At 39.0% G+C, this 27,915-nt stretch overlaps 1 protein-coding gene across 13 annotated transcripts in view; it reads right to left on the bottom strand.

The window, feature by feature from the left end:
* Nucleotides 1–27,915, bottom strand: part of MGA (MAX dimerization protein MGA) — a 64,539-nt gene that overhangs the window by 10,555 nt on the left and 26,069 nt on the right. For 5 of the 13 annotated variants that reach the window (XM_074584619.1, XM_074584624.1, XM_074584620.1 and 2 more), the window contains exons 6-19: nucleotides 27,028–27,156; nucleotides 25,513–25,611; nucleotides 24,009–24,652; nucleotides 23,003–23,360; nucleotides 21,807–22,030; nucleotides 20,768–20,908; nucleotides 20,283–20,355; nucleotides 18,344–18,864; nucleotides 16,563–16,860; nucleotides 14,233–14,868; nucleotides 13,352–13,645; nucleotides 10,240–11,936; nucleotides 2,417–2,541; nucleotides 999–1,050 (exon numbers count right to left, since the gene is read on the bottom strand). In XM_074584619.1, the coding sequence (XP_074440720.1) occupies nucleotides 999–1,050; nucleotides 2,417–2,541; nucleotides 10,240–11,936; nucleotides 13,352–13,645; nucleotides 14,233–14,868; nucleotides 16,563–16,860; nucleotides 18,344–18,864; nucleotides 20,283–20,355; nucleotides 20,768–20,908; nucleotides 21,807–22,030; nucleotides 23,003–23,360; nucleotides 24,009–24,652; nucleotides 25,513–25,611; nucleotides 27,028–27,156 (5,291 nt within the window). The remainder of the gene's footprint in view (nucleotides 1–998; nucleotides 1,051–2,416; nucleotides 2,542–10,239; nucleotides 11,937–13,351; nucleotides 13,646–14,232; nucleotides 14,869–16,562; nucleotides 16,861–18,343; nucleotides 18,865–20,282; nucleotides 20,356–20,767; nucleotides 20,909–21,806; nucleotides 22,031–23,002; nucleotides 23,361–24,008; nucleotides 24,653–25,512; nucleotides 25,612–27,027; nucleotides 27,157–27,915) is intronic. The other 8 variants (XM_074584626.1, XM_074584628.1, XM_074584623.1 and 5 more) reach the window with 7 other exon arrangements.

Genomic DNA, 27,915 nt, shown 5'->3' with positions numbered 1-27,915 from the left:
GAAATACTACTTAAAAAGTAGCACTAATGCATTTTTTACATCGTTTTAGGCCTGCCTCCAAGTCCCAGTGAATCAGTGGAAAGACTCCTCAGGTCCAGTGATACTATTTCTGAGCCTGCTGACCTGAGGAGGAATCTGAAGACTGTCTCCTGAAACCTGGCTCTTGACATCCATTTTGCTCTCATAGGCAGCCTGAGCACCTTAAGGCTGCAACTGCATCTGCTCTTGTGTTAGGCATTAGGTTGCTTTCAAGGGCAGGCCTTGTGCCGTAACTTCAAGGGCAGGCAGAAGAATATATGGAGAAGACGAGGCAGGCAGAGCATCCTGGGACCCATCTCTATCTCAGGCAAAAGCATACATACCAGCCTGCACTAATGTACAAGACATACACCAGGCTCACAGCCCACCTCAAACCCCCATCCCACCAGGTAGCTCTAGACCTGATATCAAATACATCGCAGATAGTTATCACGGACAGTTAGTGAAACTGGCTTCGAAGCCACCCTAAAGTACAGCATAAACTTCAGAAGACTGCAATTTTTGTTTTGAAAGGATTCTGTGTTATCTTTAACTCGCCTAAGTACATATTATTTAAAATATTGTTTTCAGAAATCCTTTTCTCAGTGCTGTGCCTATATAAACCTACATACTGTCTTCTTCAACACATGAAAACATTTCTCATTTGTTATTTTACGTGTGCTGTAAAAATTATTTATGCCAAGAACACAAAACCTAAGCAAAAATACTAATAAATAAAAGGCAGATATTCCTCCCACACATAAAGCTGAACCTGAAACCCACTCATGCCAGTAACAGTCCTTTTTCTTTAATGAGATTTGGACTGGGCCCGTTCCCCCCATTTACACATTTGGTTTCTTGCATTTGATCATAAATATATGGAAGGTAGATAAATCGCGTTAAGAGTTGCACTTGAGATGAAAGCTTATCTTTAAAATGGAGTTGTGATACCAAAAGGAAAGAGGAGAGCAAACATATACCTTCGTAGGTTTTTCTGAAAATTTTTCATCCGAAGAATTACGAGCATGGTATCTGGAAGAAAGGTAAAAAGTTTTTCCCAACACTACTCATCTCATGCACTCGATCCTCATTAACTACATTCCAACAGCCTAGAACTGCTCATTTTTATCCCTTGAAATTAACTCTTTCTTGCATAACTACATGAAAGCAGGACACTGTAGAGCTTTCTCAAGAAAGTGAACTCTTATCTCCAATGCTATCATCCTGGAAAAAGCGCAGCTCTTCTGAAAGCTGTAAAAGTATCCCATAGTACAAAAGACAAACTGTTTCATGATATGCCAATGAGAATAAATTCAGCCCATGACTTTTGGCTGCAGAAAGTATTGTTTTTAATGATGCTTTGGTTCTTTTTTGAAAAAACACAGATTCAATACAGATGGCAGAGCAATCCCTCCCCCACCAAGAACAAGCATCCAAAATCCTCACATTTATTACTATCCTAATATATAATAACAGCTTCCTCACATCTCAGGAGCTTCAAGAAAACAAAGAACAATACACATTTGAAATAATTATTTTTTCCACGAAACATGACATCTGTTTTTCTCTCTCACTGAAAGAGCTTCACAATTTATAGCAAAGTCACCATCTAAGGATAAAAGTTGAGCTGTATCTTTGAAGGGGGAAAAAAAAAAAAAGGAACTATCTGGGAGGTATATAACATCACCAAACAGATTTTTCAAAGTTTCTACCAAAAAATTCTTCAAACAAAAAGAACTAAGAATGCAACATTCCCCATTTTCTTATTTGGTGCAACTGAGAAATAGCCATGACCATCTTTACATATCTCAAATAAGCCATGTTTCTACATTGCATTTTGTCATTATAAATGCAAGGGCAGCAACAATAACAAAAACAAACAAAAACAGAACAACAAAAAAGCCAAGCTATCCAACCATGGCAGACTATATGTAAATAAGAAAATACTTTTTTCACTGGGGCAATGGTCCCAAAGACAAAGCTTTCATTTACAGGATCAGGGATTAAATCAATGACTGCTCCTTGCCTAAAAATAACAAGTCCACCAGCAAGAATAAACAAAGCTTGTAAAATCACATTTAAAACCAAGCCGACCCTGCTCATATTCAGTTTGCAGGATGGGAGGCGATTCACTAGTAATTTCACATTACAAGATACACATCGCCAGGAACAAATTAATTACAGGGAATTAAAAAAAACAAAGGCTAAGACACCTCAAATCTACTCTTAATTCTGACAGCACCGTCCTCACAGACACTGGGAAGCACCAGTGCTCAGGAAGACCTGACACAAGCCTCGCTTTATCTTACCATTACATTAAACCTGTTGTTTAATGGGTTCATTCAATGCCAGCTCATCAATAAAATACAAAACTGTAGCGCTCTCCAAGGATGCTTACTTCTGTTTGGAAGGTCGGATATTAGCAGCTGTGGCCTTCAGACGGGCAATGTTAATCTTCTCTGAAAGCTCCTCCACGGTCTCAATGTCCACCTGCTCGTCATCCTCACTGTATTCACACGCATCCTGGAACAGTTTGTGTTTTGTTTTTTAAAATGAGTATCTACTTAGCAATAGAGCTCAGGCCAAAACAGTTTCACTTCAGTCTCAAAAGAGATTACATAGCAACATTAAGAACCATTTCAGAATCAACATCTCCAGCTACACTGGCCAATAAACAGTGCTAAGCAGGTGGTTATTTTAACTGTCACCTCGAATTCCTCCCACTACCAACTCCTCAAAATGAATTCTGGTAAGGGCAAAACCCACCTCTGTCATTTATGCTTTTACTATGGGTGAGATAAAAAGCTTTCACAGGGCAGAGCTTTCCTGCCTCCGTTTTCAAATAAGATTAAACTGCCTTTACAACCTACTACTGTAGACTCTTGCTAACTAACATTTTTTTTGAGACGATTTGAGATAGTTATCACCTTGGTAATGGTCTCTCACACCTAAGACAGCAAGAGTCAGAACATCGCAGAACCAGGCTTCTTTGGGTCGTAAACTGCTTACATGAAGAAGAGTATGATTTTGGCTCTTTCCAAAGGACTGCCCAATAATTATTTTAAATATTTACGATATTCTGAAGAGTACTTTTTCTCCATGCTTGCCTGACCAAGAAAATTTGCTACCATCTGTGAAGACAGCTGCAGCGCTGCAGCAACTGCAAGAGTCAAATATCAATATTGTGGCCATTTGTAGTACCAGGTGATTACCCCCCAACAAAACAAGCCTTAATCAAGCAAATTTTTGTATTAGAGTTTTTATTGAATTTTTTTTATATTATAATATTTGGTTTGCTTACAGAATGCAGAACTCTTTCTCCTCCTCAAGTAAAAAAATGTAATTATACTTCCATTCTCTACTCTATTTCACCCCGTTCCCTGAACTAACCCAATTTTGTCCTCCACCTATTCTCTTCTTCTGTCATTCCTTCATTCTCTTTGTCCTCCTTTTCTTTCTTTTTGAGGAGCTGCAATCTCCTCCTCTGAACTGAATACTTACCTGAAATTGATGCAAACAGTTAATCACAAAAAACACTAACTGCAGAACAGAAAAAGAAGGGCAATGTGCAATACTGCATCAGTAAGTGGCCTCTAATAAATGCTTTTCATGGCACTGACTATTTACAGTTATCTGCAACTCACACTGACGTTTTAAGAAACTGATTAGAAAAGTGTTGCATTTACTCAGCTGACCACAGATTAGGCTATATACAACACTATAACAAAAAACAAACATAAGCAGCCCAAATTACCACTCAAGCATAACTAACAAGTGGTTAAGGATGCACATTTCCAATCACCAGTCATGAAATTTACACCTGTGAAATCTGCAGCTATGTTAGTTCAGAGGGACTTTATTTATAACCTGACAGTAAATCTTAGCTGATTATTTCCTTTTTGACAGAGAAGCAGGATCTCTAATAACCTAACGTTTGATACAGTACTTGTCTTCTTCATACTGAATAAACATAACTTTTTTTAAACCCAAAAAAGAAGAAAAACACAACCCCGAAACCCACAGCTCGCAGCAGGGCTACCTAAAATTCAGAGATCACCATCAAAATTGCCACCTGAGTGACACCACAGAGTAACCACTCTAATCATGGTGCTAGGGAATCATGCTGCTGTTTCCCATGGCTGCATGATCGAGGCTACAGAAAATTGAGAACAGAATCAGTATGAAAAATCAAGCAAGTTTGCCCTCCTTTGCTAAAGGCTACGCAGGGGACCTAACCTTTGGAAAGTATAAAAATGTATACTTTGTAGCAATGTAGCCTTTAGTAAAGTATATAGTGAGTACATGGGCATATATATACACGAAAAAGGGTGCATATATATATATTTTAAAAAGTGTGTGTATATCGTACATATATTTTAGTGCCTAGATATACATACGCACACACGTATGCACTACTGCCTGGAGAATAATTCCAGTCTTTTAAGAAGAATGAAACCATGCAGCATCCTCCCCTGTAAAACCACTCTCAAATACTCTCAAGTCTTCCATCACTTTCCATTCACGTCATGAGGGGTCCTACAAAGTGCTGGCAGTATAGATTCTGTGTAGAAAGAGGCATAAACTTCTAAACTACTCACTTGCAGAGAAGCTGACACCTCTTCCTGTGCTATGAAGTATCAAGATATTACCGCTGAAACAAAGAAAAGTGATGCTCAGGTTATCAGCTATAGCTGCTAGATCTGAACAGAAAAGCATCCTTACTTCTACAAGTTGCTATGCACACTCCCATGTTACCTACTATGTCTATGCTTATAAAAAGCAATGTCTTTTCAAAAAGAAAGAGAAGAGTAAGGAGAGTGACCTTAGATGAGAAATTACTAGCCTTAGAGAACAATCTCACTCATTCTTTCAAAGATATTTTAAACATGCACTGACTTTAAAGACACCACTCTTCTCTGCCCAGGAAAGCAGCTCGGATCTCTGGTGATTTCTGCACTTGGAAAGGACATAAATTATTCTACTACTACTACCTTCTGGGGTTTCTTGCAGCTTTCCTTCAGAGTAGCTATGAATCTTTATTATGCCATGACAGTTCTTGCTATGAGTATAAAAAGCAGCATGGAGGGAAAACCAACTCTCAATCTTACTTTGAAAGTATGCTACTGGCACTGGCAGGAACTTAAGGAAGTACTGTTTCTCTCTGTGCGTGAAAGCCCATAAAACCCTTATTTGTTCCATCCTGTAAATATGCTCCCACAAAGCAAGAGTTGCTAGCACTTGGACCAGGTAAAGCGCAGAGAAAATAATCAGTTTTTACCAAGGAAGCTGTGTACCACATTGAACTTGACAGACTGGTCAGGAGGCTACGTGTCACCACAGCTCCCCAAGACAGCAAGACAATAAAGTCAGGAGACACCACATCCCTGGGGCTTTGCTGAGGTCTAACCAAATACTGCTTGCAGTCTAGATCTGAACACATATGCAGGGGCTACTGAAATTGTGACCAAGTTAAGACTACATTGCATTTCAGCATAGGTATTTCAACAAGTTTCAAACACTGCTTGTGAATGGTACGCAGCTTTGTTTCCTGTCTGTTGAGTGGCTCTAAAGGCTTACAAAAACTTAAGAAATCTTTAAGTTCTACTATATAAAATCTCACTTGAAGAATATCACTTATGCAAACAGCCAGCATGTTTTCAACAACTCCTCCTCACGCTTGCTTCACTTGTTACAGACTTTGTCAAGATCCAGTTTTAATGAACAGGAACAACTTTTTGGATACATTTTTTTTATCAAGTCATTTTGTTCTTAAGACAACAGATTCATCAAATTTGCGGTTATGTCAATTCTGTAGCTTCCCCATTGAAAAGCAGAGACCAACCCATTTGCACAAAGTCACAGAAAGGCAGGAAAATCAAAAACACAACTGAAGATTTCCAAATTCTCTAGAAGTCCTTAATTGCTATGCCAGGTTCACAGAGTGAACTACAGGATGTATTAGAGGACCCAGAGTGCTGAAATTCAAAGAATTCCTCAGCCAAGAAGAACACAAGCTTGAATCTGAAATTAAAGTCTACTAGCTGGTAAGAGTGGAGGGAAGGGAAAGCAAAAGAAAAGAAGCTGGAAAATACCAAAATTACACCATCTCCCCAAACGCAGACCTTCTGTTGAGCTACAACAGGTGATATAAACATGTAGCATAGGTGCTTCTACAGCCTTTTTTTAATCCTCCACAGGGCCTGATGAGAGAAGGAAAAGCATCATAAAGCCAGAGGAAAAAAAACCAACTGGCTGAACAAAACTTATTCAAACAAAGATACTATTTATATTACAGAATTGCTGACTAGATACCTGCCACATTATGTTGAAAATATTACATGTGCGAGAGGCACAGGTCAAATTTTATGGTAACATAGTTGTATTTCATTATACAAAGATCACTTCTCATTCTTGCCCGCTCTCCTGGGTCATCCATAAAACCTTCTTGATGATGGAAGCCTCCTCATATTTTCTCTAGCTTTTCCATTTTATACAGTATCATTGCTGTGATTCTACCTGCAAGAGATGCATACTCGTTTTCTTCAGAGGGCAGGACCACCCTGCCTAAACTGCATTTGGACATCATTACACTGCAAGGAAGGGAGACATGAAGGGCAGTTCAAAAGATGCTACAACACACAGGGTGAGGGGAAAAAAAAAACGCGGGACATTAGCTTACTGTAGAAACACTACCATGGTAAAGCTTTTGAACGTTTACACTAGGCTAACCAAGGGCTTGATAGTAATTATCCAGCTAGAGCTGTTCTCATGGTAGAACTTTCTACATGCTATCATACTAGAGAAACAGTATTCCAAACCCAAGATGCTGCATCTTTTTCAGGAAAGACAGGGAAAAATATAGAAGTATAAAGTCTCCACTGCCCACCAAGAATTTCACATGTTGAAGTTTAAAAATCCTGAATGTGGACATACGTAAGACAAAAAACGTTACTTTTTTCATTCTTATATCTAACAACAAAGGGAAAAATGCTTCAGGATGGTAAATCTTTCTCTCTACCTCTGACTTCCTAACAACAGGAAAAATATCGTAAGAACACCTATTCCTATGCAAGCAGTGCCAACCTGTCATAGGCTGAATCCTATTCATAGCCTAGCATGACTTCTTGTCAAGGTGCAAAACTTTTTAAATGCTTGTGGAAGCCCTACCTTTCTAGCATCAGTCTTTCCACAGGTCCTGTAGTTACGAAACTTCTAAATGCCTTTGAGCTTATAAGAGTAAAATACCTTAAGGAATGGAGACACAAGAGGAGCCATCCTGCACTACAAGCAAAGTTCCAAAGTTGCTACAGAAATATCAGCACTTTTATCTCTCTGCATGTCAATGCCTGTTTCTAAGCGCTCTCTTCTTACTTCTATCTGTCTGTTCCTGGCAGCCTACACCCATATTGCTGGTTCCTGAAGAGCAAATTGCCTGATGGCAAAAGATCCTCAGTGACAGTGCTGAGAAAGGAGGGTAGATGACATAACCCAAGCAAATGCCTCATTTCTGAATCTGCCTTCTATGCTATAACGTCTGCAGGTTTCACACATGGCCTGTACCAAAAACTCAGAACATGCGAGAGATTGTTAGAACTTCATTCATCCACAAAATATGTCGCTTACACTTTTTATTAAACTTACAATGCTATAATAATTCATAGTAGTTCCTTATCATTTTAATGTCAGCTCAGAAAAAGAATGATTGAGAAACACATTTTAACAACATTTAAAATAAAATAACTTGTCAGACACAGAGCTACATTAAGACTAGTAAGTTAAATGGGACCACAGGACTCTATCTGTAGCATTAAAATACTAGAACCAGCCCCGGCATGCTTTTGGCTTAAGCCAACAAGCACTTAATGAACAATTCACAGACACAGTCTGTGACTTAGCCCAGGCCAAGCAGCCATTCTCAACAGAAATTTTGTGTACAATCATCGTGCCTTGGAGATCAAGAGTTTAACATCATGTCCCAGACCATCGCATTAGAATTTATTCAGACAAGAGGTCCCGATAATGATTAGTTTGCTTATATAGATATTCTCAGAAGGTTTTATTCATATCGCCAAACACAAGACGATCAACCCTCCTAAGCTAAGAAGGACATCTGAAGAGCATCGATACGCAAAATTAAGAACAATGAAGTCATCACTGCAATGAGAATCAGTGTGGGGAAATGTACTAAAAAAGAAACAGCAAGAGCTCCTACAGGTAAGTAGCAATCATCCTGACTAGAGTTTTCTGGGGTTTTTAATGGCTATTTCCTGAGTAACTAAAACTGGTCCATATTCCAAACTAGTAGTGAAAGAGCTGTCTTAGTATTTCCACTGAACAAAAATATTAGTGGACATGCGTGTACACTTTGCTTCTATGTTTCCACTAGCTTAATGAAACAGATAAACATCCTCTAGTAGTCTGTTTATATTATCTGACTTCATCCAATATGACAAACCTGTGCGGTGCAGCCTGTCTTGTAAGCACTACGCTGATAAAAGAGAACATCCCTATGAAAAACAGAGACTCAGATACTCAAGATTTAAAACTGATTTCTCTATTAGGCATTGACACGCTAACTTAACTTGCGGGCAGCAGACTAACAGGCCAAGAGCTTGCCCAAATTCCAGACATCTCATTCCAGAGATCTCTATTCCTCAGCTTTACTGCTCTAGAACCAAAGCTAGACTCATGTCTGTGTGAACTTATGGTGAAGACATACATCCTTATATGGCTTACCAAACTGTATTAGCCAAAACCTGCATAGTAAGTTTCTTCTATAAACAAACATTTCTTATAATCTCTGATAATTTATTTTTTCATTTCATCATCCTTTTGCAGGACAAAATACATCTTTAAAACATCAACCCTGATAACAGGCTACTCTGTGACCTAGGCAACTGTTGGCTTACCAACAGATTCCTAAGACTAGCTTGTCTGGAAAGTTTAACCAGGGATCAGGCATGAATTAAGTCTAGTTCTCAAAACTTGATGATAACTCTGCTGAAGTTTTTGAAGGATACAGCAGTTAAACTGTCACCGTCTGACTCAAGACAAGACAGCAACAGCTCAGTTTTCAGCTTGGAAGAACTTCTAAAAGTCACATCTGCTCTTGGTTTCCTCGCCTTCATGCAGCTGAGATGCTATCATCTTGCCTGAGAATAGGAAGCTGGAATACTAACTGATTAGTCAATTTTTCTGGAAGTTAAACAGATTCTCTAAAAGCCAGAGTTGCTTTAATTGAGTTGCTCTGGATATGGTCCAGAAAAAGAAGTCTAATTTGGTTTTTAAGTGCGAGAGGGCTACATTAACACAAGAGGGCTAAAAGAACTATATACTTTCTAATTCCTGAACACACAAACCTAATCTCTCCTATTGTTAATTTTTTTGTTCTTCAATTTTTCTCCCAGTTTAATCTTTCTTTTTCCACTTTTATCTCACCCCAAGAAATGGCTACCTTATTTCTTACGTCCATTTGAACGACTCACAAAACCACAACTTCATAGATTTTAAGTAACAATGCACTGTTTCTCAAGTCACATAATGATATATAAAAAGTACATCAAGAAGTTAAATGTGGGATTGTTTTCTTTTAATTTTTGGGCAAAATTTGATGGAAATTCTATGAGCATTAAAATCTGAATATATTTTAACTACACTAACCAAAATGTTTTACCCTTATTCTGTGACTTCCAAAGCAATTTGGTTTTTATCAAATATGGAATGACAGCTTTCACACACTACTTAGATGTATTACTAAATTTCAAGAGGAATTTAAGGAGAGATTCAAACATTCCTTCCAGAAATAAACGCTAACTAAGAGCTACAAAAATTAAGTAGAAGGGAACAGCTTAAAATAACAGAAATACTAGATTAGCTACTATATTTTAGGATCATAAGTCATATTACAAGGAACCAATTGCTTGAACAGATACTGGAGGAAGACAGCATGCAATGGTTCTATTACAGCTCACTCAATATGAGTCTTGTTACCTGAAAAACGGACAATTTGTAAAAGGCCACTACAATGCTACCTACAAAAAAGCATGCAACTAAGAAGAAACGGAAGACATTTCCACTTGGAAGCCTGATCTAGACTTTCTAAAGAAACTGAAGCCCAGAACACAAATATCATACCATGTCTTTCAAATCCATGGGTTGTGACGTGTTAGTTGGTCAATTTAAAAAAAAAATAAATCCCTTCGTAAATAGTTAAATGCTTACCACTTTTTCAACATCTACTTCCTCTTCACTTGGGAAGTCAGAAGCACCATCCAGCATCTCATCAGCAGAATCATCAGTTTTTTCATCCTCTTCATCCTCATCATCATCTTCCTCTTCTTCCTCTTCCATGTCATCAGCAGTTATATCAATAGTGGGCAGGTAACCCTTTTTGTGATGCCTGGCTTCCTGTGCCCTCTGTTCTGGTGTCAGGAAGTCACTTTTCTCAGACGTATCAGCTTTGTTATCTGCATCGCTTTTATTTTCTAAAGCGGGTACAATGCTAGATATTTTGCTCCAAGAACTGTTGACATGTGTTACAATATCGTGACCTGTTTTCATTTCTTCCTGAGAATCAAAAGTATCTTGTTCTTTGTTGTTACTGCCATCCTGCCTAGTTATGTTTGCTTTGCCTTCCTCAGTACGGACTGTATGCTTTTCTCCTGCAGCATTATCCTGCTCTTTTGCAGAACTGATTTCAGAGTTACTTCCTTTTTTCTCTCTTATGCTTTCTGCTTCTGTAGAGCTCTTGTCCTCACTCCTTTCCGTACCTGGCTGCATGGCGTCACCCTGGCATTCTTGTTTGCTCTGAGACGGTTCAGTCCCTCTCTGTTCCTTCGTGTTCTCCAGCTGTGTGTCTTGCTCTTGTTGACTCTGTGACTGCCCAGAACTTGCCTTGATGTCCTCCATCTGTGTCTGTGCCTCCCCTTCCTCCTCTTTTACTGCTTTCTCTTCCTGTTCAGCAGGTATTTGTCCCTTCCCATGATTCTTCAACTGTGCAGTCTCCTGATTCTCCAGACTCTCTGGATGTGCATTATCCAGAGGAGCAACTACAGACGGATCTGATGACCCACAAACAGTTTCACAGTTAGCTGAAACAGCCTCCACTACAGTTTCTGAACTGACAGAATCCTCTTTCTCCTCAGAAGCCCCTTTTTCTTCCTCATCATTTGGCTTCTCACTGATGTACGAATGGTCAGACGATATGACATCTGCAGAAACATCATGCTGAGAAGAAGAGCTATCATCACAAGAACTCTCTAGCACCTTTGAGTCCTTCTCCACCATCTCTAATGTAGTGGAATTTCGATCAGGCGTGACTGTGCCAGATGTTGGCTCTTCAAGATTTGCCTGGTTAACTGACAACTCATTTTCTTCTTGTTTCCTATCTGACACTGTGACCTCGGACTCTGTAACTTCAACGTCATCTGAGCGTGAAGCCTTCCCATTCTCCTTCTGCTGAGCAGCATCTGAGTCCTCTTTCTTGCATATTTTCCTATAATCCTTCTTCATCTGAAGAGATGCAAAATGGTGAAGAATGGAGTTTGGCACAGTCTTCTGTCCTGGGAGCTGAAGTAAAGCAAAACTACCGGATTGTAAAGGTATGAGATTTGCAGTGGTAGCTGGCAGACCACCTGTGCTGCAGGTTATTTTAGACTCGGAGGCTGTTTGATTTGTCACGCTGCTAGCAGCAGGAGGAGAGATCCTCAGAGTCAGAGTGCCTGCCTGTGACACAAAACTTGTTACTGAAGGAAGAAGAGAAGATGCTTGAGTGGCTAGGTTAGATGTGGGGGATAACTTGGGTACCGCAGCTTGTACTGAATTTGTGGCAGGAGAAGTGGAAGACACAGAGGAAGTGGGAGACACAGGTGACTCAGCAGGCTTAGAAGGTGCAGGCAACCGGATTCCTACAACAGATCCTGGGAGGAAAACAAAACATCAACTAATACGTCCTCAAAGTAGGGTTTTTTTCTTTTAGTTTTAGTATTTGATGCTGTACTAAAAGTAGCCAGCGTTCTCAGTGATCACAATGTTATCAGGTATTTGACCACAGTTCTCAGTGAAAGTGCTGGTACTGCATAAAGACATATACACCCCAATAAAATACATGAGGTGGCTACTCTAACAGATTTAATAAGTTCTAGCATTAAGCTTTTTAATCAAAAAAGGCATTGCCTTTAAATAAAGCCCTCTGCATCTTACTTTCCCATTTATTGGAAAACAGGAAAGTAAGAGTATTTAATTTAAACATCCCTTCCCCTCCCCTCGCCCCCCGAAAAAGACTTCCACAGAGAAAAATTGTAACAAGATTAAATGATTATACCACAATCTTTTTGAACTTAATTAACTCTTCTGCAGCATTTCAGAACTCTGTAAAACAAGGAGCAAAACCACCACCACTGGCAAATAGTTTCTCTTGTACAGCAAAGTCCCAAACCAGAAAGGAATTCAATGAACTTTTTGACTGATTCTTTACTAGACTTCATGCTCAAACCTCAACTAAGGCACAGGATTATTTTCTCTCCTCCCCCGAGTTTTGTCATCTACTGTGCTTGCTCTCGCCTCTCTCTTTTCAACACCACTCTGCCTCCCTCTCCTCAAGGCGCTTCTATATAAAGGGAAGACAGAAGAAAAATCCTACTGGAAAGTAAACATGCATTTAAAGTATATTTTGTTTACAAACATGTTTTATTTACAAATATGTAGAACTGTATGCTCAACAAGCACCCTGTTTTCTGTCGATACCTGCAATATCTAACTCTTCCAACCCTATCTTCAACTATGCACTAGAGAAACAGCTGAAAATAAAATTTTTTCTTCTCACACTCTAAGGAGGAAAAAAACAGCAATTTTGTACTGTAGCATAACATTTGATCCAAGTATCTACTGTAAAAGCACTAACAAACCTGCAAACCAAACAAAAATAGAGCAGCACATCCAATGAGATACAGGATAACGGCTTGATCTTTTTAAGGGAATCCCCAACAAGAATTATTTTTGAATCACCAGATCAAAAGAATTTCTTTTAAGTTATGACAGTACAATGGACATGGCTCCATTGCTATACACACAAACGCCCTTTCACTTGCTGCACAGAAGTCCCAAATTTGGGTGACTTAGCTATTAACTGCACTTTCTGTATTTTAGACACATGGTACTTAAGTTACATTACATCTGAATAATTACACTATGTTCTTCATCTACTCACGCAGAACCAAATTAGACTACTCAATTACATCCAGCAGGGGAAAGGAGCATTACAGAGATTACAATTACATTGTTCATTTCTGGGTAACACATCGGTCATTCAAGAAAGAAACACTGGACTTTGTACCTGGATTGCGGAACATCACTGGCTGCACACTGGGCTGGGCACCTGCCGCTCGAAACTGGTGCAGAGGGACAAGCTGAATTATCTGCCCATTAGGATGTCTGAACAGGTTCACACCACCAGGACTCCTGAGAGGCTGAAGGATCATCCTCTGCCTCTGAGCAAGCTGTGTGTTGTTTACTGGTCGCAAAGCTGGAGATGTCTGATGCACTGGAATCAGCAGCAATCGCGGTCCTACACGTTTCTCTGTTCCAGGAGACATCTTCGGGGGAGTTGTAGCTTGTGGAGTAGCATCTTCTGAAACATTTTAAAAGTTAAATAAAAATCAGTTTAAGAACAGCCTACAAATCAGGCATTACCCTCAATGAAAACAAGCACAAATATTCTGGAAAAACTGGATCTCTTTCAATTTATTAGAAAGTAATTTTTCTTCTTTTTATTCCCAGGACATAGAACCAGCCAGGCCAGAACAGTCTTTTTCATGCAGTTCCATTGACATTTCTTAACCATGACTCAGAAGACACCCATGTTAACAAGAAAGTAATTTCATACCTACTTCTTGGGCTCTATGCCAACAGTGAAATTCTAGCAGTCATAACTGTGCTATACATTTCTATGGACCAAGAACTGATGTGAGACTTCCAGCTCAATTCATAGCAGTCACTGACCAGATAGCTACATTTTTTTTTCCTCCTCTACCGGCTCAGGCTGGAATAAAACAAGCAATTTAAGAGATTACATTTCTTATCCTATTTTGGAAAGAAGGGTGAGGGAAGTGAATCTATATTTAAATTGGGTTCTACAGTTGCAGACTGTATTCCAGCTATGAAGGAGGCAGAATAAAAAAAGAGTTGCAATAATCTCCCAAAGTCCCTAAGCCTTACCTCTTTTTGAATTCAGCGAAGGACTAGAATTAACTCCTGATATTATAATTGGAACAGAGCCAGCAGAGGAAGTTGGTGTGGTCACCACAGATGTAGCTGTTGCAGTTGTTGTTAACACAACTGTAGAAGTGGATGTTGTGACAACAGGACAAGTAACAGTTGGTGGTGTTATTACAGTTTTAGGGAATGATGTCGTTGCTACTGGTGCAACAATCCCTGTTGCTTTTGTTATATTCACAGTGGTAGTAGGAGTGCTGGATGAGGGAGTAGTACAGGTGTTGATTCCAGGTGTTGCTGAAGCAGCTGTGACTGTAATTGCAGGAGGAGAGCAGACAGGTTCATTAGCTCTTGTTTGGCTAGGAGTGGTCACAGTAGATGCTGCCACACTGGTACTTTCCACAGTAACTGGAGAAGTAGTGGTGGCTGCGGTGACCCCAGGAGAGACTGTGCATTGAGCTGGAGATGGCCTTGAGGGAACCACAGGAGCGACCACCATTATTGGCATAGGCTTGATACTGAACTTCTGTGGCCCTGATACAGGCTGGCGTGTGCTCGCTCCAGGAATCTTCTGTTGTAGAGCTCCGGCTTTGTTCATCACAAACTGTGTGAACACACCACCAGGTGAGGGTCGGGCAGCTGCAAATAAAAACTTGCAGGTCAAAATTTTAATAGATTTCCTCTTTGCCTTTCATGATGTGCTACAACTGTAATTTCAGCACGAATTTGAGCCTCCATTTTCTTTGAATCTTGTAATTAAACAGAAACCTCTATGGCAGTCCTGAACATGCCTTACATATTAGAAATATGTCTGCTTTATTCCACTTCTATGGCTTTTTGTTGCATTTCTTCCTGGCCACACAAAAGAATCAGGTCTTGAGGGGTTGTTCTTTATTGTGAAACTATGAACTGACAATTCTAATTACAGTGCAGGAAAACAAACACCTAAGCGAAATAATGGGCTCAAACTATGTTCTAAACCTCAAATTCTTCCTGTAACGTCTTGTGTGATCTTGACCGCTTCTTGGTTTTCATCCCCCTTCTACTGTATCCACATTTTACACAGCCATGGGGGAAGGGAGCGTGAGGGAGAGTTTGCCACGTCACTTTCTCATTGCAGTGACATTCGTGCAACTGAGGGACAAATTTAACCACTGGCAAGTAATGAGTATTGGGAAGATCCCTTCCCTCATCCCTTGCTCTCCAAAGGATCAGAATACTACACATCTACATCACTCCAGATGCCTACAGATGAGTACAACAGCACAGAGATTATGAAGAAAGCCCAACTGAGATATCGTAATTATTTATGCATATAGCATTTTTAACGCAGAATATGCTAGTACACTTAAATCATATATGCAACAATCACTTTACCCATCAATGAAATGCAGTCAGCTCTTTAATATTGCATAAACACACAAAACAAGAATTTATTACAGGACAAGAAAAACAACACACCCATTTACATGGCAATGAAAATTTAGGCAGAAAGAAACAAAACAATCAATCAGAAATTAAAGTTTTGCCAGGACACAGGTAACATCCTTTTCTCTTGCAAAGCTTCTTCAGGTCTTTAATTAACGTGTGAGAATATGTGGATGGGCACTAGATTTTTTTTTTTATATTTTTTTAAACTCATGCAAAACGTAATAGTTAAAGGCAATTTCCTCTCTTGCCATGCTGGGGTAACCATTCCAGTACCAACTCAGACCAAGCACCACATGCTTCTTCCAATACTCTCTCTTTTTCACTCAAAGTGCTAAGTCCAACCCTGTTTAGCTTGTGAAATCCAATGAGATTACAGGCCGGTGTGGTTATTGGCTGCACACCTGTTGTTTTGCTAATCCAGATTTGGACCATCTTAGTCTTTCACTGCTGCTTCACACATCTTTGGTGGTCACAGGAATTCCAATTGTAAGTGCAACATCATCAGAAAAACTAACAGCGAAGAACCACAGATTTGAGTGATCCTTTACTTATTTCCAGTTAAATCCATGCTTGATGAAAAGCAACTAAAAATCATAGTAAGGAAAACTCTTGGAACAGAAATCCAAGCTTAACATTCAGCATGTCTCCATCCACTTGTCCTTGTCTCTTGAAAATATGCTCTAGTAGCATTAATAAAATACTAGTCAACATCTGTAATCTTATTCTGAAGTCAAAATAAAACTTTCTGCTTTAAAGAGGTTATTTATTGCAGAGGCAGTTTAGGTTGGCAATGCAGCCAAAGGCAGCATGCACTGTTGCACAGAAATCAACGGCAATGCTGTACACTCACTTTTTACTTCAGCTTCACGCAATTTAAAACACAGTAATAAGTTCCAACCTACCTATCTGTCTCTGTGCTGGGACATGGGTTTTCAGAGTCGTCACAGTGGGGGTTGAAGTAGTGCTGGTGGAAGATGTAGTTTTGGGAGTTGATGTTGTGGGCACCTGGACTGATGGTGTCACAGAAGCAGCTGCTTTAGCATTGGATGCTACCTTGGAGATCACAGTACTGAGGGTTGAGACACCGAGTACTGTGGGTCGCAGCCTGCCTGTGATATAAGCTGCTAGCCGATTGGCAGGATGTAATGCCCCCATCTGTCCCAAAAGCAGTTTGGCCTGAGGAAACCTTTTATCATTAACCTGAAAAAAGTGGAAAAGGGAAATTTTGTGAAAAGAATGCTAATTCACCACCTCTGGAGAGGTGTTTCATTCCATGGGACTTCCAAGTGCCCTTTTCAAAAAACCATTGCAATTCAGAAGGGGAATTCCCAATTTCCTTGCTGCCCAGAAGAACTTCAAACAACTCTGTTATAACTTTATAATACAGATTTTAGATGCTACTCAAGACTCTCGCATAGAATCTCAGAGTCCAAAGGAGCATGTGAAATCACCAAAATTAGACAAGAGTGAAGCTAGCACTTATTTTTCCCGTCCCTTACCTATGCTACAGTCCTGAATAAAAATGGGTTCCCAAATTTGAGGACAATTTTGGATAAAATTCTCATAATTAACATCTAGCATTACAGAAGAAAGAATACTCAAGTCATATACGTTGGGACAAAACTCTAAAGAGATTGTAAAAGCTTTATCAGCTTTTTTCTTATCCCTACTGTCATTTGATACTGTAATTAAGGTATTTGAGTTGACTAACTTCAAATTCAGAGTTGTAGTGGTAACTGACTATATGGGAGAGAAGAAACAACATCTTTCTGAATGTCAGGCTTTAAGCCTACTGGTCAACAGGAAGTTTTGGTAGTGCTGCATTTTACTTTCAGGTTGTAATACCTTCTAAAAGTCAAATACACCTAACAATCTACTAAATAAGGTCTTGACTCTTTTTATTGATCAACTTTTATTAAAAATAAGAAAATTCCCCCTATATTTTTTTCTCTCCACTAGCGTCTCTTTGTGAAGGTGCCATATCTGCAAAGTATCATGAAAATAAATTTTACTCTTATTTTCTAATTCATATGCCTTCTCTGAAAGTGGTGTTACCATAACCACAAATACCTTTGATTGAAAAAGATCTTCATCCTAGCCCTACAGTTCCTACCACCAATTCATAAGACCAAGCTGGCAGCATGAATGTGCAGGGAAAGGACTCACTTTGAACTTATGTTCTATGAAGTCTCCTGATGGACAACATATATTCTACTCGCAGGCTATTAGTGAAGATTAACAGTAAGCTGTAGCAAAAAGCAATTTAATGTTTACAGTTCCATTTTAAAGTTTTGTCCCAGCATGCATGTCCTCAGAAGATATTCTTTTTGTGACCTCTAACAGACATTTATTTAGAAGTATTATCTGTCAAACGCAGCGAGTTTTCCAAAGGACTAAAAAGATGTTGAAAGAGGTTCTGTGCTTGGGCCACCAAGACCCAAATGGCCAAAAGGACAAGCCAAACCATCAGATTTCAGACTTCTAATCAGATTTCCTGTTATTGAGTCAATCTTGAAAGGAACAAGCTTATGGAGAGGCAGGAATGCCACTAGACACTAAGAATCCTTGTCTGGACAGGCAAAAGACTAGGTAGACAAATTAAAGAGTGCTCTCCCCTTCAAGGAGTTCTGGGATGCTGGATGAAACTGAATCTAATCTCCACAGTAAAGGCAGAGGGACCCACCTGAATCAAGCCTGAGGGGCTCATATTAGCTTTGCGTTTGTAGACGACCAGCTTTCCTGCAGGAGAAATGCCTGCATAAAAAGGCAAGCCTTTGCCCCCATGCAACTTCTCCTGCAGTTTGTCCAATGTGTCTGCCCGCAAGTACTTTAGATTTTCTGGGGTTTTGTGTGACGGCACTCCGCTATCAGGAGTCTCCAAGACAGGTATCTCAGGCTTCTCGTCCTTGTCCTGGTAGGACGGCACTGAAATTTTCACTCTGGAGGAGTAGACAGGAGGGTGGTTCTCATCCTGGGCCTTGTGTTCCGAAGCCAATTCAATAATGAAGCTACCGACTTTGAGGCAGTGTGGCGCGTTACTGTTGATATGCTGTGATAAGATGGTCAAGATCTTATTGTGATCTTCCTCCCAGTTGCAGTCAGAGATAATCTCGATAAGTTTGGTTGGTCCACCTGGAGTGGTGTGATGAACATAGGAGGTAGAGGAAGAGTCCCCCTCACTACGGGAAGACCACCAGCTTTTCTCTGAGAAAGAATTGAAATAGGTTTCTGCAATACTATGGCATTTTAATCACCTGGATATTAAAACAGTTTTATTCTGCCCACACCTCCACCCTTGTCTCAGCTGCAGGGCAACAATAAGTAAAAGAACTGTTCAAAGCATCACTTCCCCTTGCAGAGCTTCACAAGCAAGCAAAAACTCAATGCAAAACTAAAGTAACGTTCTCACAGTTCACTCCCTGCAGCCATACCATCTCGAGTTGTATCCCATTGCATCACAAGCTAAACAAAGCTGGGTTGTTTCAGTACATGGATGAAAGATCTCCAAGCAACACCAACATGCAGAAGAAAGCATCGCTGGTTATTTGAGAGATGGCACTTTTCTCTTGGAGTCAGAAAAGGACTAGTGTCCTATAACAGTACGAGAGGCAAACATGCCACTAGCAGAACTGTGTTTGCAGAAGATGTATAAACAGAAGCATGACCTTTTGTTGTCATTAGAGATCCAATGTCACTTTTTTTTCAAAACTGTAAGGATGTTGAGCCCTGTGTCCTGGCCATTTTGATTTCACCTACCAATTCACCAGCATTTTCAACTAGTTGTATTATTTTTCCATTCCCATCCTTAAATGTAGAGTGCGCTGTTGTATACATCAAACCGTGAAAAAATTCAGCTCAAAAAGACAGCTATATTTCATTAGTGGATGACACAATGCCTTTAGTGTATGTTTCATTTTAAAGTTCATAACATGATATGGGCCACTTCAGACTGAACGAGAACACAGATGTCTAGCCTACTTCTTTATGAACTAGAAACTCAAACCCAATATATATCACGTAGCAAAACTTCAATTCAACCTTTCAACTTGAACTAAAAGAATTCAACATCAAACAACTCCAAAGAAAGTATAGGCACTTCCTTGTCCCATACAGTTCTAAGTGGAGAACATGAGGATCCCACTCTCACAGGATCTCATCCTCCCACTTGGACATTTACTAATTCTTCAGTAACTACAAAGTAATAGTAATGAAAAAAAAAAAAAGAGGAAAAAAACCAACCCAGACAAACCATGAACAGTGAACTCCATTTCTTCCCAAGTATCTAAATTATCGCTCTGGAAGACAAGTATGCTGTACAGTATAATCTTTTATTGCTAAACAAGCTGCTGTAATACTGGTCATTTTAACCTCAGAGCAACAGCAAGTAATGGGTATTTAGCCTGCTGTATCTCCCATGTGACACACACACAAATGCTTAAGAAAACAGGAAACTGTAAGCACATCATAAGATTTTTATTGACAACTGCAATAACTTCCCCAGCAAATGGACTTTTGTTTCATCATTAGCTGCAACTTTTTAAAAAAATAAATGCAACACAAAAAACACCACGAAAATGTGGAACTACCAAGAGACTGAATTATACTCAAGACTTGGCTCTTACCTCCTGATTTATCACTGTCTTTGTCTATCTCACAGGTTGCTTTCTCAGGAGACTGAAGCTCTGGTTCATGCTCCTGTGGGAGGAAAGAAGTGCAAGAAAAACATTAATCCTGTGTATTTCTCTTCCATACTAAACATCACATCACAAAATAAATTAGTTCACCATACTGTCACTCCAAATCATAACACATACACTAACTTTGTCAATGTTACAATTTTCATGTTAGAACAGCTCTGTTAACAATGAACATTTAAGTCTTACATAATAATGCACTTGGCAGCCAGGAATTTCCACAGACAGGACAATTTCTATCATAGTAAAAAGATAAGTCTACCAGCACTACGAGGTGATTTAGGCTCTGAGCTCCACAGCCCTATCACCAATACAACTCAAGCCTTCATGTCACATAGCAGTTTCCCAGGAAAAAATTAAACATTTTCAAAATTTCTACCAGTTCTGTAATACATAACAGTGTGACTTCTTACCTTTATACTAGAACTTTGTGGATCACTTTTGTCTTTCTGTTGCTTTTTCTCCTGTCTTCTGTGTTCATATGCTCGGACCCTTGCACAAGTCATCATACTTTCAAAGTACAAGTAGACAGGATCCTTGTCCTCCTCTCGAATCTACCAAAAAAAAAAAAAAAGAAAAAAGAAAAAAGAAAACCTCTCCATTCTAGATGCACATTAGACTCATGAAACAGTTTTGCTTTCTAACAGCAATTCAGCATTAATGCTTCAATAGTAAATGTCAAAAGAAAGGCCTAGCATTTAAAGCTGTATCCACCCTTTTAGTATCACATAGCCCAGTCTACATCTTGCCTCCAAATTCAGGGCGGGGGCAGAAACAGACCACCACCAGCCCCAAAACCCCAAACTCATTCAGATACTCTTCTAAGTGGGGAAATGAGTCTTAAGCGCCATGCATTGTTTAACATTCTCTGGTATACATTAAATAGCAACTCTGGTACGTTTGTTCTTCAGACATAACTAGACCCAACTCTACTGCTGTTGTTAGATGCTAAGGTGAGAGAAGAGGCAAATGCAGTCTTCCAACATTGGCACTGAAACCTCAAACAAGAACAAAAAAAGAAACTCCAGAACTACACTGAACACTGTGTGTCTGTATCCCAACATTTTTTTTCAAGTAATTCATTAATCAGAGAGGCTTCATTATGCAGCTAACAACTTATACAAACATTACAGGACCAGCAATCATATTGCCAGAAATAGCATACATTATTGCATTTTTTAAATGAGGCTATTAGTGAATCACAATCACCTTTCACCATCTGCGTATTGCTACAGTAAATTCTCAACAGAAGATGTACACAGTTAAAGATTTATACACACTCAATTCATCCTACCTTACCAACATACTTATGGGCTGTCAGGTTTTCATCTCAAGTTTCATCTAAAATGGACTAGCACAGAAGCTTTTGGCAGTGTTTGTTTAATTTTCAATACAAAGAAAAACAAGTTTTCAATACAAAGAAAAACAAATGCATCTCTTTTCCTTTCTTACCACTGGATTGGGTTTAGGAGTATACACTCTGCCTGATTTCATTCCACTGGAAGATCTATGCTTACTAGAAAGCAAGACTTCAGGGTTGGGCAGTACTGCAGATTTAACTGGTTCAATAACAGATGGTGTTGGGATGTAAATTGGCTCTGGATCTATTTCACCTTCTACTTTCACCCACAATGGACAATTCCTAATAGGCTGTTCTGGCTCCGAGTCACAGATCGCTGAAAAAAGAGGAAAAAACCCCCACAATTTACTTATAAATGAAACATCACCTAATACAGCAGTAACAAAAATTTTTGTTTGAGCCTGAGGTCTAGCCATGCAGCAATCCCTAGTTCATACTGTCAGAAAAGACTACTGGTTGTTTTTCTTGTCTGTAAATTCTAGCCAAAAGTGACTGGGATTTGTCCACAAGAAAGAGAAAATGAAAGTTAAAATGATTCTGCACTAATTATTGTTTCCCAGTTGTACTGTAATAGAAGATACAGAAAAATAATGAAGAATTAGTGATCTTCATTGATGCTGTATACTTAAAATTACAAACACTCCTCAAAACCCCAGACTTTATACTACAGCTCTATGAAAAAATTCACTTATTCCAGTGGAACATCAGATAACACCATGTTCATTTTTAGCTATTGCTAGAAGTACTACTAGCAAGAAAGTGAAAGCATAAATTCATTGTCATTTTGTACCAATGTGGCTTTCTAAGAATACCTTAGGCCAGATCTGAAACTACTGTAAATCACTATATTTCCACTGAAGTCAGTGAACTATGCAGCTATGTACAGCAACTGATAATACAGTTCTAGATACTCACTTGGTAAGAGTGAAAGAAAACAGTACTATGACAGTGAAGATTACGGCCATGATAGCAATAATTGTATCATTAGTCTTTAAAGATATTTGGAGAGTTAAGCAAGAGTATCAAAAGAAACTCCAGCTATTTCATCACAATAAACGACTAAGTAGTGCCCAAAATGCTGATCAGATAAGAGTTAAAAAAAAAGGGAAAAGGTGTTACTTCCTGCTAGTCAGCTATACAAAAGCAGATGTTGCAGACACCTCTTGGAACTGACTCCCAATGTCTGGATTTAGAAATGTCATCACTACTATGTCCTAATAAAAATGCCCATCAAGATAGATGCTTCCTTCAAAGCTGCAAGTAATCACTTTTGCCCAGCAATACTCACTGTATTCCACCCTTTTTCTCTTCTTCTTATCTTTATGCTTTAGCTCATCTTCCTCCCCATCACCCTCTTCTTCCACATCTTCATCCTCTTGCTGATTTTCTTGTGTTCCATAGAACACAAGATTTCCACGTACAGCCTTTTTCATTATTTTCTTATGTTTTGATCCTCCCTTCACAAGCAACACTCTTCTCTTCAAGCAAGTACAACCAAACATACAGTCTGGCCTGCGACAGTGGGTAGGCTGACGTTTCTCCAGCGCTAGACTGGCACATATGCAACCCAGCCGACAGAAATCATTATTGCAAGGAGGTGCTCGTCGTCTTATTATTTTGTGGATAGGCTTGTTTTTGAGAGAAGCCTAAAAAAAAGTTTTAAAGAAGTATATATTTCAAATTTTAGTACGAGGAAATTTTAGTAAGATTAAATCAATCACATGCAAAATTGCTATTCAAAGTTCATTTAGAGTAACCCCTTCAGCTACATGGCTCACATAGGAAAATTTGTCATCTATACTGAAAAAAGGCAGAACAGAGGAGAGTTCGCATTTGAAGTCTTCTGAGAGGCCATTTGAGACAGCTGAACCATCCTGGTCATAAGTAGAATGTGAAGAAAGCAAAAGAGGTTACCATGTCACAACCAAGTTACATGACCAGGTTATTTTCGCAGTTAATTCAACCATAAAAAAAAAAAGTGACAAATAGTAGGGAAATGCAGTTACTGAATAACAATTGTATTAACCAGAATTTTTAAACAGTGAAAATTTGAGATAACTCAAATTATTAATGATTCATATCAACACACTATTATCACAATTGGTTTTTTCACATAATGCTAAGTCAGCACTTCTCAACTTTCACTGCAAAGACTACACCACAAAGGAACATCATGCTTTGTCATGCTCCTTAGCAGCTTCACTCTTATTTTCTGCATCTATATGCAACATCAATAAGTGCACAGATTTGGCAAAGCAACAGTACAGAAAGGAAAAGAACTATTAAGGATCTACCTGAGCTGTAAGCAGGGTTGCCAGAGAGATATCTGCTCGTTCTTCTGTAATATAGGTCCGTGGTTTGCCGTCCCAGAGAGCACAGTCTTCCAAGTCCATTAACTTCACTTGAGATTTAGACAAACCTGGTGGACGAGCTGATTGTTGCTGTTGTGGTGCTTGGCGCAAACTAATCTGTTTTGGAAGTACGTTTTCATCCAGAGCTGGCACCACGAAACCATCTGCTTGGTTAGTCAAACTGCTATTTGAGACAGACTTAGCAGCCTTTTCCCCTGATGAGTTCTGTTTCTGTTTTGCAGGAAAAGGTGAAGGCAGTATAGGCTTGTAAGATGATTTTACTCTACTGTTTGCAGAAGTCTGTCTGTTTTGAGTCTTTGTCTTCCTAGAGGTAGATGACAGAGGAACAGGCTTGAAAGTGTAAGATGTTGATGGAATTATGGTGGACTGCTTCTTTAAAACGCTGTCGAGTGTTCGCACATAGCTAGTGCTCTTAGTAGGAAGCTGATAAACCACAGGAGAAGTGGGAGTGCTCGAAGAGAATCCCATACTCGTTTCCATCAACTTCCCTTCATTTTCCAGGTACTCATCCAGCTTGTCACTACAGAACGCTGAGCGATTCTTCAAGGAACCTTCTGAGCTGCCACCTAAACAAATAAAAAGCACTTTAACTAGCTCCTGGAAAATCATACTGACAAATCTTACAATAATTAAACAATATAGAATAGATAAATACCTCTCTAAAACTATACATACAATTCTTTTCTAAAAGTACAACACAGGCACACCAAATATAATCCAGACTGAAACACAACCAGCTGTCTGAACAACTGTTTTTGTGGAGATTTTACATATATATTTGTTCAGAAAAACATTAAGCCTTCAACAGGCAGTGCTTCTAAGCAACTACTTTCTTTGTCCTGAACAGTTAGCCTACCTGGTACACCACAATACATCTGGAATACGCCAACACAACATTGTATGAAAGGGCAGAAGATACAATATAAATATTCAACCTAAATATTAAGTGAAAATTGGCAAATTGCCAAATATCCATTTCTCCCTTAGGCAGGGCAAAGTAATCAAATATGTAAGGAATATCTACTCTAACTGGAATTAAAAATACGCTGATATTAATGAAAATTACTCTAGTTCATTAGGGTCCCTGGGGCAACAGAATTCTGAAGTTACCATACTTCCAAGTAAACTCAAAACTGAAAAACAAAATCAAAACTATTACACCTTTGATCTTCACTCAAGCCTTCTGTGTAAAACAGACTTTTTTTTTTTTATATTACTCAGAGTAAGTTTCTCTATTCTCTCATAAACCCCCACTCTAACCACGGAATCAGCATGAAAAAATTCTTTATTCATAACAGTTTCAATATAAAAAAAATAAAACTCTCATTAAGACACACACAATCACCAAACTGCAAGACCTATGGAAAGTCAAGAAAAAGGCCACGTGCTGGAAATATGTATACTGATCTCTTTTTTTTTTTTTTACCTTCATTTCTAGAAGCACCATGAAGCTTCCCTCGCCAGCCTTTGATTTTTGTGAAATCGTTTGTCTTTCCTGTCCTGGAAACAAAAGGAAATCCGGTATCTGGAAAAGAAGAAAGGTAGCCTCAGTTTATGAGCTAAGCTTGATTTTTATCGATGTCCTAGCAAACTCTGCTTATTTCTCTTCAGGGATAGATGAAAATCAAAAGGCTGAATAAAGAGACTTGGCTCTTTACTTTTTTTTTTTTTAATTAACAGAACACTTAAAGCCAAGCTTCCTGTAGAGTTCTGCTGTATTGCCATGCATCTGCTACCTGATACAAAAGACGTCTTCTGTATTTTCGGTTTTAGTGTCCTTCGCAATGGTGCAAGCGGTTGATTCCAAAATTCAAAACAGGCAAATCAGCTAGTAGGCTAAAATGGAACAGGCAGGTTTTGAGCGGATACTACAACCTCTCTCAGTGAGGAAAGTAATTTGAGTGTCTCCCCTCAATTGAGTCAATGACTGTTATAAGACCTGTAGGAACTTATGATGTTTGCTGTTCTGTCAAATTCAGGTGAGTATTAATTAGGGGTAGAGACAGGGAATAATCACATAAGGCAAACAGCGGCATCTCTCTCAAGTTATCCAGCCGCTCTGGGAGCTAAGTTACCATGTAAAAATACAAGGGATCTGTGTGGCTGTTTTACATATTGCTAGGCTAGAAAACAATCACATTTGACACCGAGCTGACTGAGGTCTTCTGAATTGTATCTGCCTCTTTTGCAGTGTAAACAAATCTGAGATACAACGTCTGCCTCTTTACCAGCTCCCAAAAGCAGCAGATATAAGACTGACTCAGTAATCAGAATATTAAAGTAAGATGAAGTAGTAAGTAGGAGAAAGGTAAGCACCCCTATACTTTGTCCAACCAGTTTATTGTTAAAAATAGTATCTACGAACCGTATTAGAATCATAGCCACATTATAATGAGAAATGCACTTGTGTGGATACCAAATAAAAGTTTAAAAAACCACAATTGGTCAGCACTTTCGTAATAAAAACTTATCATGAAGTTATAGGTTAGCCCTCAAGTGGTGCCTCAAGCTCTTCTGGAAAGCTCTGATACTCAGCTCTGTGAAAGATAACTTTTTTGTTTTGCATGTGAGCAACATCAGAGAAATGTAGACTGCTTAGACTTTTTCTGAGCCATTTGAGAGTAGCTAATGTGTATATTTATGTTTAGAAAATCCAGCTCAAATAAACTGAACATGCCTGCATAAAATAAACTAGACAAATGCTATTACTGTATCACAACCACCACAAAATTAAAGGCTAAAGACAATCTGGCCAGAACTACTCAGGACTCCTTGGCCAGTATGCGCATAACAACTTAAGGAAGTTCTCACATTCTGTCATTTTAATACTGCTTTAATCTCTTTAAAATATCAAGTTCAACTAAATGGCCATTCCCTCCTTCTGATCATTGATAATTAAAAGGTAATACTTGAGATTTCAGCAAATTTGTATTCTACCCACCTGGAGAATTGGGATTGGTTCCTGGATAGCTCCACAAGGAGAAATTTGAGTAGGAAAGGGGAAGTTGCACACCCAAGTATTTCAAGTCAATGCTCATTGTTGGGTCCACAGAATTCAACTTCAGTCCCACTACAAGAGGCAAGTATCAGTAAGTGTCTCCATGCAGCAAAATGTTAGGAAAAAGTCAGTCAGGATATTTACTAAATAGTAAACCAATAAGTTACCTACAGGCTTTTCTAGCATTCACCCACCATTTTAAGAGACCTGAAAAAAAGTATTAGTGACTATAACTGTTACTTATACTGGATTTGCAGCAGGTATGAATTAAAGAGTATTTTAGGGAATATGAAATCAAGAAAAAAATGGAATTACTTTTCAGAGTTTTCTTGATTACTACTGAAGTTTCCACAGAAATTTATTAACCAAAGTGCCGGTGTTGTAATAATTCTCGCAATACAAGTTTTTGCTTGTTCACTTTTTGAAGAAGTTAGCACTGTTTATATCCTTGAAAGCTAGAGTTACTGTCTGAACCAACCCAGCTGACTATTTGATATTTCATATGACTCCATAAATTATCAATCCTGCTAGTGGTACTTACATATCCCCTTCTCTACTGAAATCTATTCTTGTGCAAGAACATATGCCATACACACTTCAGTTTCAAACAGCAATAAGAGACAAGAGCAAACCACATTTTAGTTCTGAAGAAGTGTGCGTGCATGTTTGAAAATTATGATATAAACAAAGCTGTATTCAGACAGCGTTCTCAGGCCTAGTTCATCAACGATCCAGGTCTCAGTAGGTTATTTTCTCCCAGGCTTGGCAGTTTGCAGAAAAAACACCCTTTTTTTTTTTGAAGCAAAGGGAAAAAACGGCTATAAACTAAAC

The sequence above is a fragment of the Larus michahellis genome, chromosome 4 (assembly GCF_964199755.1).
Source record: "Larus michahellis chromosome 4, bLarMic1.1, whole genome shotgun sequence".
Lineage (NCBI taxonomy): Eukaryota > Metazoa > Chordata > Aves > Charadriiformes > Laridae > Larus > Larus michahellis.
Note: the sequence above shows the minus strand (reverse complement) of the source record. Positions and strands in the feature narration are given on the sequence as shown.